The 15,731-nt window shown below is 35.0% G+C and overlaps 1 protein-coding gene across 6 annotated transcripts in view; it reads left to right on the top strand.

The window, feature by feature from the left end:
• Marf1 (meiosis regulator and mRNA stability factor 1-like protein) overlaps positions 1 to 15,731 on the top strand; it is a 210,064-nt gene that overhangs the window by 114,948 nt on the left and 79,385 nt on the right. For 5 of the 6 annotated variants that reach the window (XM_081732010.1, XM_081732009.1, XM_081732005.1 and 2 more), the window contains 4 exons: positions 1,678 to 1,758; positions 3,417 to 3,532; positions 10,134 to 10,580; positions 14,662 to 14,996. In XM_081732010.1, coding sequence (XP_081588136.1) covers positions 1,678 to 1,758; positions 3,417 to 3,532; positions 10,134 to 10,580; positions 14,662 to 14,996 — 979 coding nt within the window. The remainder of the gene's footprint in view (positions 1 to 1,677; positions 1,759 to 3,416; positions 3,533 to 10,133; positions 10,581 to 14,661; positions 14,997 to 15,731) is intronic. The other variant, XM_081732008.1, reaches the window with a different exon arrangement.

Here is a 15,731-nt window from a genome sequence, read left to right as displayed (position 1 = left end):
CCGAGTACGAGAGACCGTGCTGCTGACGATCCTTAACACTTCCGGCATTGCATCAAATGATTCCGAGTTCACTGCTATCAAGGCTTATCATTTGCCTACTTTGGACCAATCATAAAGTCAGAACATATCTCAAAATTCCGTTGATGGCATGTCTGGGAATTTCACCCAACAGGGAATACTCTGTATACCAATTGAACATTAATGAAATATACATATTTGGATTGCGTATGCGTGACTTCCTTTACGCTGATACGGACCGCCATCCACAGTCGCTCGAATTCTAAATAGGGCCTCTTGAAATTTGGCTTTTTTTCGATTTTGGACAGCTCTGCAACTATGTACTTTTCCGCACAAGTCCATATGAACTTTTTCTCTTATTTTGATATATATATATATATGTGTGTGTGTGTGTGTGTGTATGTATGTATGTATATGGTTGTTTAAAAATTAAAATAATACCACTGCCTATGCAACGCATTTTCAACGGTAAGGCCGGAGATGAAAGACTTTTTAGTATTTACTCAACTCCTTAAAAATACGTTGTGTAGTATGGAACGGTTCGCGAACGTTCATATTTATTTACAACTTCTACTAGAAGATCTTATATAATTTATTAAATCGCTTGAGTGGGTTCTATTCATTAGTTTTGAAGCTAGGGAGTCTCCAGAACTGATTTTTCACACATTAGGCAATTTGGAATTTTCAAAAGAGATATTGTTTGATCGATGTTTGTTGGATTTTTAGTTATTTTTGCTCTTTTACTGTATTTTACATTTTGATCATGACAGTTTTTTCTCCACTTGGTATATGCAAATTTGTTTTAGCATTTCATAATTATGTATATCTATCGAGAAATTCAAAATTACACAATAGTAATTGGATGTCAGTGAGTAAGCGGTAATTCTCATGCATTTTACGACTTATGTAATATAATGGACCGTAGTGGCTCAGTGATAGAGCGTTCACCTTTTGGTGCATGGAGTACTTGGTTCAATCCGAGCTCGCGCTAAGTGAACTTTCTGATGGACAAACACAATGTATGGGCGTGGGTTTTCTCGGTGTTCTCTCGTTTCCTCCCACTTTCTTCATTCCAGCACTTCATTCATTTCTCATCACCGTCTAACAGGCATAATCGTGGGACCTAAAACTTAATTTCATTTCAAGGATTTATGTAGTATAGGTTAATTACTTAGATTTGCCAAAATGTATATAATTAAGTAATTTATTATACTACGGAAGTCTTTCGATTTTGTCTTTTAAAAAAATAACGTAGCTTAAACTTTGTATATCTGTTGTAGTAGTAAATTAAACTTGTATTGACATAGTGGTAGCATTCCCCCCTCGTAATTGTCGCCGAAGCATAGTATTGATCTTTTTTTGAGTGAAGTTTCTTTCCAGTCTTTAGATAAATAACGGAATTAGACCTAAAAATGGTCAGGATCGCTTCTTTCCACTTTTCTGAAAAGAAGGCAACAGCCATAATAGAAAAGCTACTACCAAAGAGGCTGAAAATGCCAAGTACTCAGTTTGTAGAATTTATAATCATTGCGCGCTTATAATTAGTATATCAAATGTAAGATGTTGTGTAGATATTTGTGTAGGTTATATTGTTATTTGAAAATCCAACTAAAAAAAGGTTTCTTGTTTTTCATTTAAAATCCCTGTACATTTAAATAGGGATAAATCAGGAACAGAAGACGAAATCAAATCAGAAACCCAATTGGATCAAACTGAAAACAAAACGAGCGACTCATCCCGGTATGTTAGGTTATATGTTACTTTAACTACTAAGGTTTCTAGTAGAATGTAATAGTAAAACTTTTGATTACGTACTTAGCTCATTAATGAAGTATCTGTAACTCAGCTTAAATTTTGTCACGTGTCGTGACTCGTAGTGTTGCTTTTCAGTAAATGTATTAGCTGCTAGATATGTAAAATTGGAGTAAGTATCGCTGCCGTTAAAATATAATGTCAAATCAATCGCTTTGGTGTTTACTAAATTCTCCTCAGAATTCTTATGCTACAGAAAATGAATTCAAAATATAGCTGTTTTTATTTTGCAAACAAAATTTGCAGGTAGGAATTTTGTTCAAATTTCGTCATATTTGTCCTTTGTCGTTCTAAACTTTATATATTGACACCGTAGACTGTCACTGGAATAGTTGTAGAAATGTTTGCTTCTTGGAAAACGATCTCTTTGGAACAACTTTTCGTAATTATTGACAAACCGTGTCCCAGTTGGCAATAAAGTGATATAAAAAGACTCAGTTGCTGAACTTGCAGAAATATAGGGTACTTTTAAAAAAATAATAAACGTTTAGATAGTTGTTGCATAGTCTTCAATGTAAATTTTACATTCAGGGAATACAATCAGTAGTTTCTGAGTAAGCAAAATAGTTGGGTTGAGGTGTGTTCGCCTTCATTCTTCATTTGAACACTTTTGTGTATTCAGTGTAAGTGGAAAGTAAATCGATGCTGCCATTTTTGGTATAATTCCAACTGGAGGTATTCAAAATTACAATTATCTGAAAATTGTTCTTCGATTACGAGCCAAATTACTGTGGCTAATCCTTAAATTTTCGTTTTTTCGCGTTTTAAATTTGCTTCCTGTTTACTTTGGATTATTTCTATAACCTTGATATTCAGGTTATATCGATTAAAACATTTTAGGGCTATATTTGAGGTAAAGATAGTCGTGGTAGAAAATCAGGTATTTTCAGCTTCATAATCGAGAATATCTTTCTGAAGATTGCTTTTTCATTAGGTTTTACTTCAGTGGGCGTAGTTCTGGGATTGAATTCCGATTTAGGGTGGCATAGAAGGTGGTTTACCTCGGATATAAACGTGAGTAGTTGTTCGATTCCCACTTCAGAAGTTCGTGAAGTTCATGTTGGTTTGAAAATTCCAGCTAAAACTGTTCTACTTAGTCGTGGGAGTATTCTGAAAACCGTGATAGTATTTCACAGCTTATTGAGCTATGCATTATTACTAACATAGCTTGTCCAATTGCTTCATAGAGTTTATGCTTTTTACCTTGTAATATTTTCTAGATGAATTAAGCCTATTAGGTACATATTTTCTTTCTTGAAGAAAAATTATTTTTGTAAGTCAGAGAGAATATCTGGAACTTACCAATACTTTTTTTTTTTTTTTTAGAAAAATCCTTTAAAGAAATAAGTGTGCGTAAACATGTGCGTATAGATACTTGCTAGTTTTGTAGACACAACTGCGTATTAATTTAACAATAGATGTATTACGTAGTGATGCTTGTAAGTATTTGAGATACATAACAAGAATAGTAGAATAAATAGTCGCTAAAAATATGTTCGATAAATATTAACAGTGTTCTAAGCTTATTCACAAAATGTACTGTGTAACTTTATAATATAAATGTTTATTTATTTATTTATTTTAAGAGCTCAGAAACGAATGGACGGTGAGGATGTATTTGGTAACAAAATATCAGTAAGCTACCCGGCTAGAGTAGCTGTCCAAGAAAGGAAAGACGGATCTCCCATTCGATCACAAACAGGTGCGTATTATACTTCTTAAAGTTCTATATTTGTTGAATTTTGCTCGAGCATCAAAGCATGAAAGCTGTTATTTTCACATTTTACAGTACGACGGATTAAATTTTGCGTTTATAAATGCTAATATTTGTAACTTCTTTGATATTAGCCGCAGCGGTATAATAAAGCGTGTTGTAAATGTGTCTGATGGATTTCATTCACCAATAACTCCGAAATTATTAACAGCAGGAGCTTGCTATATTTGCATTTCAGTTGCCAACTAAACTAAAGAAATTTCATATGCTACAGTTCGTGAGACATTTGAATGAAGTCCACAAAAATAGATTGAGAGAGCATTGAGGAAGTTAAATATACTATCCACAACGGGTCAGAAGTGTTTTTCATAGAAAGCTTTGAGTTGTTGTAACACGTGATCTTTAATGGGAACTTTGCTGTAAACATGTTGAGCAGAATTGGAACTGATTACAGAACTGCTACTGCTATCACCTTTTTTTTTTATATATATATATATATATAACTAAAACATTTGTATTATTGAACGTAAATCTAATAGTTCTACAAATAAGTCGTTGGAAGTAGTAAACGCACGCGCTTTTTCTTATTGAATGCCTGATTTTCTTTGATTCTTTAATATTTTTTTTCTTCAGAAAACAATAATTGTTTTTTTCTGAGTTCTAATGAGGAAAACAAAGGTGAAACTTAATGTTATCTCTCCACTAAAATTAAAATATTTTAAAAACCCAAAATTTACCAGGCGAAAAAAGCAGCAGAGACAATTTCTTTTTTTTTTCCTTCAAAAAAAAAATCCTTGAGTCTTTATTTGGAATATTTGACAGAACATTCAACCACTAGCGGATCCAGAAGGATCGTTTGGAGGGGGCGGTTCGCTTCCTGGAAGATGAACGCAACTTCAAGGTGACTAAAATTTTAGTTAGCAAGTATGGAACTCATACCAATCCGGGGTTGGAGTGGGGTGTAAACCTGATTCCCAGATTCCATTTTGGGACCCGAATTTGTGTTTGTTTTTAAAAAATGAAAGTATGTTCTTTCTTACGGCTTGATGAACCCGTAGATTTATTGCCGCAGTAACAAAAGAACGCAAGTGCATTCTCCCTTGCGCTGTACCAATTAAGTAATTACTTTCATAATTTGCTTGCAAAAGATTACTCTTTATATTCTTCTTCTCAGTTTACTTAAAGATCCATCTAAAACTCTTTCTTGCACTTCGTAAATATTCCTTTACAAAAATGACACAGAGAGAGGGGGGGGGGAGATGTTGAAGTATCACATCACAAGGCAGGGACGTACGCAGGGGATGGATCCAGGGAGTCCGGATCCCTTCCACGAAATCTCGATTTTTCTGTAAATTTCGTGTAATTTTGGTGGTGATTTTACAAATTTGAATATAATTTATTCTCATTTTAAATTTGGACTCCCTCCCGAAATAGTCCAACGTACGTGCCTACCACGAGATATAAGACATGTATAACTTACTACGTTTTCTTCATTCATGAGGTCCTGGTGTTACAGCCTTGAAAGGACTAACGCCAGTAGCACTGGTAAAAAGTGCCCTCGCTTGGAAAAATTTTTTATTATTTTTTAAATCGCTAAATCCAATGGATCTATTTTTAAACAAATCCGTTCATGGGGTCACTAGCCAAATAACCTCACAAGTGGAATTTTTGAACTTCCATTTATGCAATGGTAAAAGTTCGATGGTTGAATACGTTTCGAATTGTTTTTTTTAGACTAACTTGAGGACACTGAGACCAATGGAAGGATGTTTCAACACATTGGTGTAGGAAGCGACGAGAAAAATGACATCAATGGTTGGATATGCATACTCTATTCTCGTGACTCCATGAACGGATATGCGTTAAAATAGTTCAATTGAATTCAGGGTCCTCAAATTAGTATGAAAATAGTAATTAGGAATTTATTCAAGAGTAGGCACTTTCTACTAGTGGCAATATCGTTTGTTCTCTGGGCGCATTATAGTGATTTGGATTCCACCTAAAACTGGAGATGAACGTTTCATATAGCATCGGTGCTAAAAGGAACAAGTTTTCTTCATATTTTGTTGATATTGATATTGGGAGGGGTGTCATGGTGAGTTGTGGTATAAGCCTGTAAAGCGCTTACTTCTTTCGATTTGATTCGAGTCCATGATTTTAGCGAAAGTATGATAAACAAAGCATGTATTTCGAAATAATTTAAAGCCACACATACACCTGTTTTCATGTGCTTCCCGAATTACATGAATTTCTCATTACGGGATTTTCATATGTTTATACTGCCTCTTCCAGTCTCGCTTGCTTCACCAAAATGACAATAGTGTCACCTTCTTCAGTTTCTTACTCATCTTCAACACAAACACACAAACTAACAGAATCACCGTAAATTAATATATAACGGGTTGAATTTGAAATATGTTAAAATTACAGTGACGGAAAAAAAAATCGCTGTCAATGTAACAGAGTAGGGTCACACGGTTAAAAGTTATCTTGTCATCTGTTATCTGCCATTAAGCCCCTCCCATTTCTTCTCTGTGTAGATAAATATAGCTTTCCTTTGTTGCACTAAAGTGATCGCAGGAAAACTTGAAGCTTGACCTAAATCTATCGATTTCACTATCCAATTGAATACAAGTGTATGTTCCGATCGTCGACTCCTATCCATTATATTTTTTCATTGTCCTCTCTGAAAGGGACATTATCTTTGAACTATAGCGTTATGCGAAGAACATTTCCTGATGGACAAAATGTTGTTGGATTTTCGATGCGTTTCGATTTGTGAAACTCAATATTTCACCACGACTTCAATTTTTCAACATTGTTGAGCTTTTCTTAAATGTGTGTTCGGATTGCGGCTCCATAAATCGTATCAAAATCTTCTGATATATCAAAGGTGAGGAAACTTTTCTATGATCGATATAGAATCCAGGATTCACGAGATGTTGGAAGTTACTGATAAACCTTGGTGTTATGTATCCATAGAATTGTTCATTTCTCAAGAAAAAAAACTTTCAACTGTATTCAATTGACGTATTTAAAGACGAATGTATCAAGAATTCAATTGCTGGTACGTTCAGGAATTTTTCACTTGAACAGAAGAGAGCGAGAAGACAAATATAGGACACTGTTACAAAAGTGTATGCAAAGGGTATTTTGGTTTGTTGCTTGAGCGGTAACAACATGGCGGCTAAGAGAGACGTTCACTTACTGATTATAGTAGAATCCGAACCACTTTTTTGTTCAAATGTACTCCAACCGGGAATCGAACCGGGGACCATGAGCACCGTATAGGGTATTTTGTCCAAGTTCACCGCTTCTTCAGTGGTATAATTGAGTATGTAAAGAAAAAAGCAATAGATCAGACTAAGAACAGGAGGTTAGAAATTGGCTCTATTAAGTAATTTGTTAAATGTAGCTTTTAGAAACATAGTATAATTATAGTTATTCCTATAACAATAATAAAATTATATTATACTAGCCTTCGCCTAGGGTGAGGCTTCGCCTCCAGACCCCCAATGTGCTTGGAATACGGGCTCGCCCATTATAGCAAAAGCTCATACGTGTTACTATGGTTCAATATTTAGCATTCTTCCTTCTGTATCTTTAATATAGAATTGAATTGAGCTAAAACTCTGTCACAAAATTCAAACACCTCGTAAGGCATTTTAGTGAACCACCCCAGCTCTTTTCCTACATTTATCTTTATTCAGGTAAAGGTAATTGAAGTTTCGGGACCAGAATTTCATTTTCATATCTTTTTCCTAGGACACAGTTTTAAAATATACGTCTTTAACTCAAAGAGTGAGCCGTCTTACTCTCCTTCCTACAGCTGTTCGTCCAACGAATGAATCATATATTTGCTCTTTTGGGGCTTATGGTGTCTGCCTAAGGAATTAGGGACAAAAGTATTCATCATTAAAATATGTCTGTATTAAGTATTATTAATACCACACATTTTGATTAGACTCTCCTAGGCTTGTTACACAAATTGGATCGGTCGTGAAAAGGCAATATTTATATTTGCCAATGATAAATGTTCGATATATAAAAAAAGAAAGACCTTTGGGGGGGGCGGTCGCCCCCTCCGCCCCCTCCGTGGATCCGCCAGTGCATTCAACTACCGGCAACAGCGCGGTCAGTAACCTTGGTTCTATTGAAACAGTATGAAAAAATACTGCAGTGATTGGTGAGCAACCTTCTTCCTCGCCAATTACTTCATATTATATAGTGGTCGAAGTGAAGCGATAGCGGTGGTATCTCATACCGCCTCTAGTTTTTTAGTGATCAAGACGTACTGTCACTGGAGAGTAGATGCTAAATATCTTTATTTCTTAAGTAGAGATAATTTCCAAGTTGACAACAGCGACATTTTTGTTACCCAGACAAAATGCAGGTGGTTTACAAGCGCCTGTGAAACAGGCATAAACAGGCATGTTTTTACAGGCGCCTGTACATGCGCCTGAAAATGAAACACTTTTAAACGCATGAGACAGGTATCGAATTTATTTCACGATCATTGCATGTTCATTTCACGGAAACAGGTAGTTTTCATGTTGATAGGGTTGCAACCTTGCAACGTGAAAAATTCAGAGTAAACGACATGTAGAGAGTGGAAAGACATGTACGTAACAGGCATATTCCATGTAGTTGACATATGCGTTACCTCATGAGGATATGACGACAGCTGCTTTTCATTTGATAAAAATATAATCTACATGTTAAATACATGTGAAATACAGGTATTAGTGAATTAGTGGGCATGTGAGCGGAATATACATGTAAAGTACATCGCATTAAATACTATACATGTATCAGACCTTGCATATGTGCATGACAAACTGGAGACTTGGTGCCTGAATATTACATGTTTCCTACACCTGTAACGTTAATGATTCACTCCAAGCAACCTTGTTCATTGCATGCACCTGTTTAACCTATTTATTGGCAATCATGAGCATTGCATTTTCCGTTTACCTGCATATTGCCTGTGCATTGCATATAGGTGGGTTCACACTTCGCATGTACACGGAGATAATACAGGCAATGTATTCAGTTGTAATCCCATGTATTATACATATGTCAGGACTTTGCATAGCGAATGTCGAATTGGAGACTTGTGCCTGAATATTGCATATCTCCTATGCCTATAACGTGAATGTTTAGCTCCAATCCACCTTGTTCACCACACGTATCTGTTCATTCGCAATCATGATCATTGCATGTTCCCGTTCACCTGCCTGTACACTGCACGTACGGGAGTTACACACTTCGCATGTACACGAAAATTATAAATGTAAAATAACATATTCTACATCATGCGTTTTCCATGCAATACGCTAATACATGGTATTTACATGTAATGCGAAGTCACACATGTATATTACATGTTGATAAACATGCACCTTCCTTGTACTTTTGATTCTTACTGTATTGCGAATGTTATCAACAATACATTCAAGGTACTTTACATGCATATATTCCCTCCATTTGCTTGCATGTGAGTGACTAAGTGTACATTGCTTGTTGTCATTTTAATGTACAGGCTCTGTACAACGCGTGTTTCCATGCAAAATTTCCAACAGAAGTTTAATACCTTTTCGACATGTATATCATCTGAAGACAATGTGCCTGTAATATTTTCTTTACATGTGTTTTCGTCGAAAAAGGCGCCGGTATAATGCCTATCAAAATCTGACAGGCTTTTACAGGCATTTTCATGTACAGAACATTGCATGTTTCCATAAAAAATTTCATAATAGTATCCTTTTCCTAACTTTTATTTTTCGAGATGAGGTGTCTTCAAAGAAGTTCATCTATTTATATTTTGATGTGCCATTTTGAATTGTTTCTTTTTTAGGTATGTGTATGTCTTCTTGCCCTTAGTGCATATAAATGCCGTGTTTTGAGCATTGGCGGACTTAGGGGTTGTCTGCTGTGGTGACGGATCTACCGGGGGTTTGGAATATTCCTGAGTCGAGTGGGGGGGGGGGAGTCCGGGAGTTATAAAAATTCGATTTCTGAGGATTTTGGTGTATAATTCTCTATAATACAACACAAGGGGATAGTTTTTCCATGTCCCTTCCCCGTAACTACAGAGAGCTCTCTAATGGTTTTCAGTCATTATGTAAATAGAAATGCAATCTTTTAGGTAACATACCCTCACTATATTTCAACATTTAGATAGCCAGTGTGTAGAGTCAAAATCGTAATAAAACATTTTATATATATATATATATATATATATATATATATATATATATATATATATATATATAATGTTTTATTACGATTTTGCAATAAATATATATGTAATATATAATATATATGATATCCTATCATTCAGGCACCGGCTTTCGTTAACCCACAATAGACCTAGAAAACAGAAGGAAAGAGTTTGAACATTAGGTTCATTGGGACAGCTTGATGAGCAGTATAAGATATCTAAGCTTCGTGGTCTACATAAGGTATTTCGTTCCATAACTATCCCCTAAACTTCTTTGCTTGAATCAGTTTAGAACTCTATAACCATATGCATTTGTATGTTTATTTTCTGTTGTATGTGTAGCTAAATGCATTTTTTCTTTTACAGCGAAGCGAGTACTAAACTTTAGAAAAGATTCTGAAAGTTCTAGTAGTAAACAAGGAGCTCCTCACCAAAGTGTATCTGAGAGCCAGTCCTTTAGCACAATAAGAGGAAACATGCAAAACGGCTGGAAAATGCATGAAAAATCCGAAGTGGAATTCCCTAACCCTCCTTTCGTAGGACAAAGTGCTCAACATAGATCGATAAAAGATTATGCATCGGGCAAGGAAAATGTGCCTTCTGCTGGACAGAGGAACGGAACTGGGGATAAACAAAGTGCGGGTCAGTATTTGTGGCGCCCCAGCTGGCATTGGGGTAGTGAGAATGCGAAAGTGATATCGGGTTATAGAGGGAATTCAGAAAGTGACTTTGGGAGATACGAAAGAAATGGAAGCGCTTATTGTCACGAGAAAACTCCTGAAGGTCATCGTAGGATACGTGGATCTCACAGGGGTAAGTCCATATTTTCTCTGTAATTTTCAGTTAAAAATATACAAGGTTCATAGAATCCTGGAAAGCTACGAAAATATTTCAGTTTTCAAGGCTCTGGAAAGTCCTAAAACTTCATTCTTAGAAGCTTGGAGAAAATAGTTCATGAAATGAGTTTTTGTTTAACGGGACAGTGACTTAGTAAGAATATGCAGCCGGAAGTAAAGTATTTATTCCGTGCAAGAAAAAGTAGAAACTCCAATAATGCCAATGGCACTACGCATTCCCTCTTTTGTCTGAGTCTTGAATTTAATGTTCGTGTAATGTCGTTGAAATTATTGGGAGAAAAAAACTTCTTCGTTCTTTCAACGTAACTGCAAGTACTGCATTTTATCTAAGGAAATTATTATTTTTTCCCCTTCTTTCAGAGAGTGTAATATGTATTAGTTTAATGTGTTTAGTCTTAAATGTAAAATCGAGTAATTGAATATAATAATTGCTGATAGATGCTACAGAATACATAAATACAGTTGAACTTGGCTATAAGTACACCTAAAAGAATAGTTTGTTTTAATTGAGATGTGCAATATCAGTATCAGGTCCTAAAGATTGGGGATGATCAAATATTTAACCACTTGACCAAGCCTTTATTACTCTTTTTTTCTTTACTATGTATGAATTTGAATTATTTGTAAATGTCATACGAAGCATGATACAAAATCAATTCTCTTACGTGAGGAATTAGTTGCTTTAACCAAGTTCAAGCTTATGAATAGTTTGTTCTTGTGTCAGTAATATTTTATGTTTTACTCAAACTGTTTCAATTCTCTGACACTTTCATCGATAACTTTTAAAAGTTACTAAGCTGGACACATACAGTATGTTCAGTTTTTTCCCCCCCTCCTGTGATTCCGTTTTTACTCATGGAAAGAATTAAGAGCCTGCGGTACTAAAAATAATACAAAATTTGCCATTTTTCTTTTGCTTGTTTATTCATAAATGAAAGGAGATAATGAAATGCAACTTACCACAATCATAGATAATGTTATTCTACAACAGAAAATATGAACATGAAGAATTTTCGGTATTACTATCCATAGAAATTACAGTGTTGCTACAATAACATTTCCCAAAAAATCTAAGTTCAGACAGCAACTAGAGGAACGGACTCAACTGCATTTGATTACATATCATGTCTTGGAATCCTGTTAACTACTTTTTAAATAATAATTGTATTTAGTTTGTAATAAACAAAATAGTTTTATACAGTTATTAAAATTAAATAATAAAGGTATTTAAAAAGTAGTTCACAGGATACCAAGGCAACATGATATGTAATCAAATACAGTTGAGTTCGTTCCTCTAGCCGCTGCTTTAACTTAGATTTTGGGGGAAATTTTATTCTGGCAACATTTATACAGGTTTATATTTGCTGTTGTAGAATAACATTATCTATAATTGTGGTAAGTTGCATTTCATTAAATCTCCCTTCATTTATGAATAAACAAGCTAAAGAAAAATGGTAAATTTTGTATTATTTTTAGTAAGCCAGACTAAAGATTTAAAAGTTGGTAATAATTCTTATAAGCTGTGCTACACACGTGTTCCAAAAATTAAATTTTGTTAAGTTTCAGGAAGTAAGATAATCCATTTTTCTGTCAGAAGAGTTCCACAGGGAGAAAAGAAATCAATATGTAACTTCATTTCAGCAACGTTTCAGTGTAATTAAGAGAAGTGTCAAAGTGCGTTGAAACTGTCTTGAATGAGGTGCAAACATTCGTGATGCAAGATTAGACTATTGTCCATAATTGAATACTAGTTTGTTTCAACTGTTCAAGTAAAATCTTAGGTGCAGAGCACCCTCATTATTATTATCTGCAGCGTCAGTATGAATAGAAAGTCCGTGAGACCTTGATATTCTTCCTCTTTGTACATGCAATGTTCAGCGAAAGATTTTTTTTTCTTTTACACTAAGTGTACGGATATTTTTCGAGCATGAGAATATTTGGTTAGCGTGAAGGGATTTTTATTACAGACCTGGCATCACTGCTCAAAGTCAAGTGGTCTGGTAGTGTGAAATTACGTGCCTTTTACCGCTAGCGTCTTTTCAACATTTCCTTGGAAGAGGAAGGGGAGAAGATGACTCTCCAATATAAGAGTTTTAAGTTGTTCATTACTATTTTACTATTGATTTATATAAATTCGAGGGGGTATATCCCCCACTCCTGCAACCACAAAGAAGCCTTTGTTTCGTATGTTATATTTTAGGTCGTACTGTGCCATTTTTTTTAAGGTCGTAAATGCATGCATATTTTCAAAATTTTTAGGTTATACAAATCCAAGGCCTGCTTATAAATAATAAATAGTGTAGTGCCCATAGTAAGGGGTGTGTTGCATATTACTATTATTATTATTATTATTATAAAAATAGAAATAATAATAGTATGCAAAAGTGGGTGAGAGTGATATATGGAGGTACTGAAAGAATAAGAAGTTAATGAGTGCAATTAGTAAAAAGCTTTTAAATATATTTTTAATGTTTACTTCTATATTCTGTGAGAAGAGTCTGCAGTATTTCAAAGTCTAATTAGTCTTCTGGAAGGAACAACTTGCGGTTTTTACATGTTTGAATTTATTCTTACGTATTTTATTCATTGAGCATCCTCAGAATTTAGATCTTCTATCAGACTTAGTAAAAACTTCTAAACTTGAAAGAGAATTAACGTAAACAAGTTTAGAGAATGAACTTTGTTGGCGCTAGCCAGCTTATAAACACACACAATTCTTTGTAGGTGTACGTAAAGATATAACAGCTTTCCATGCAGAAAGCATTGTGTTATGCATAGTTCTTGAAGTAACCATGGGAAAGTTCAACTTTGTGTTATTTGGAGTGGAAAGAATGGTCAAAACGTATAACACAGTTTAGTAGTAAAAATGTAAGATTTCTAGGTACTAATTTCTAACAATGCCGAAAGAACCATAATTTGGACAAGGAAAGTGTCAGGGAACTTAGTAATACCACTTTAGTTCTCTCCTTAGTGCCCTCAGATTACTCTCCATAGTAATTAAAACTCGTCGCTGAATTTCACAGTTTACACATATTTTAAGAAGAAATATTAAAAAAGAGATTTCCGTAGATTAGAGCATTGGACTCGTGTCCAAATGGTCCCGTGTTCGATTCCTTACCGGAGCATTTCAATCTTCGGCGTCCACCAAGCCTTGTGAGACCAACTACGGAGTCAATGAGATACAAAGATGTGACAGACACTCGGTGCAGAAACCTCCCGATATATTAGAAGCAGAGTGGCACAACGCAATGACCACACGCGTTCATAACTTGATTAAACTTAGTTCCACCGTTCGCCAACAGATGGCATTGAAATTTTAAAAAGAAGGTAAAAAATAAAAGTTTTATAACTATGTAATGCCTGCAAAATGCTGCATTTAAAATTATCAGTGTTTTCAAGAGTCTCTTAGTTATTAATTAGTATTCTATGTAAGTTAATTGTGATGCCATATCTTGGTAACGTACAATAACTAATTTCTAGCTTGTTCTTAGCCAATTGACCATTTTGTAGTCCTGGATTCTATTCCCGGTAGGGAGTACTTCCCTCGGATGCGAAGTTAAGTAATGGTTCGGATTCTACTTTATAAACATAAGATCTTGTCTCCTATACCCGTGATGTTAAAGAGGGACTTTAACTCCAGTCAACCAATCAAAATAGAATCTCTTAAAAATACTGAGTTGTGTAGATTATTGAATTTTCTAAGTACTTAAAAAAGTTTATTTTCAATTGAAAAGCGTGAAAATATGCTGTGAATACTGAGTTGAATATATTGCTTTGCTACGACTGTTTATTTTCCTTATTTAAGAAGATAATTATTTTTATATTATTCCTGACGTAACTAATAACAAATAATACTTCATTTTCCGTATTACGTGTTAAGATCTAACAATTGAATTACCGTTCCGTTTAGTTGGGTCTGTAGTTATAAGATATAGAGTGCATTAGTAGTATTTTTCATAATAAGTACTTTAGAAGTATAATATGAAAGGAAAAGTTACAAAACAAGTCTTTAACTGGAATGTATTATCTTTTTGTAGGTTCCCGGACGGAAGAAGGGTTGCATTGTGAGTTCAATTCTTTATTTTCAACGTATACAGATAGTACAAAAGGCAGCACAAATTGTTTAGCTCCTTACTCAGAATCCATGTTGAAACGGCACAGAACCCCTTCTCCATTAGCGGGAGCCACACCCACTAAAGACATGCCGAGGGAACCAATGCAATGGAATAAAGGAGCATCAGTGAGAAGGTGCCGAACGCCATCTCCTCCTGTCAACAGAGGGAGAGGAGGTCAAGGGAAGTACGGCTGGAATAGGTATCCGCATCAAGAGCAAAGGCACCCACATACCTCAACGCAAATTTCAGAGGATGAGGTAGGCCAACGAAGCTCCATCATTGTATTGTATTTTCCATAGTTTCGTACGGGCAGTATAAGTTGAAAACTCTTTGTTGCTGTAATACATTAATTTTGCAGAAGTGTTCCACATTGGTCTTTCATCTAAGGTGCTGGTATTTTGTGTATATTCATATGTTAGTGTATTGGATGGTAACGAAAATTCATAGCGATTTTTCCGTAAATTTTTGTAATTAAAAGCATATACACAATAATATTTTCTTCGTGCCTTCAGGGTAAGTGTGAATGATGCGAAAGCCACAAACTTCCAGAATGTCAATAGAAAAATCTCAAGAGATGCTGGAATAAGAATTAATGTAGCAGTTCTATAGAAATAGTTAGGGAATTAGGCACAACTCTGTAGTCAGAAGTTGATGCATATTTTGTGGAAGACAATCAAGGATGTCAATTTTGAGGTTCGAGTTGTACCTTAAAAATTAGTTGGATTTATGATTGAGTATTTGGAATAATTATGGTAAGCTTGCGAATAAACCCCGAATAGTGGATAGATAAGATATACTCTTTCCGGAGAGGTTGCGAGTAAACCACAGAGATTAATCAAGTGTGGTGTCATGTGATTGTGTATTGTCATTTCCGAAATTTGATACGAATTGTGCTCTAGTTGTAGTTACCCGATAACTAAGTAAAATCTGGGATTTACCCCTTCATAACATTTTACGCGAGCAGTAGCTTTGCAACCGGCTCGAAAATTATT

Source organism: Thermobia domestica, chromosome 11 (assembly GCF_964235325.1).
Source record: "Thermobia domestica chromosome 11, izTheDome1.hap1.1, whole genome shotgun sequence".
NCBI lineage: Eukaryota > Metazoa > Arthropoda > Insecta > Zygentoma > Lepismatidae > Thermobia > Thermobia domestica.
Note: the sequence above shows the minus strand (reverse complement) of the source record. Positions and strands in the feature narration are given on the sequence as shown.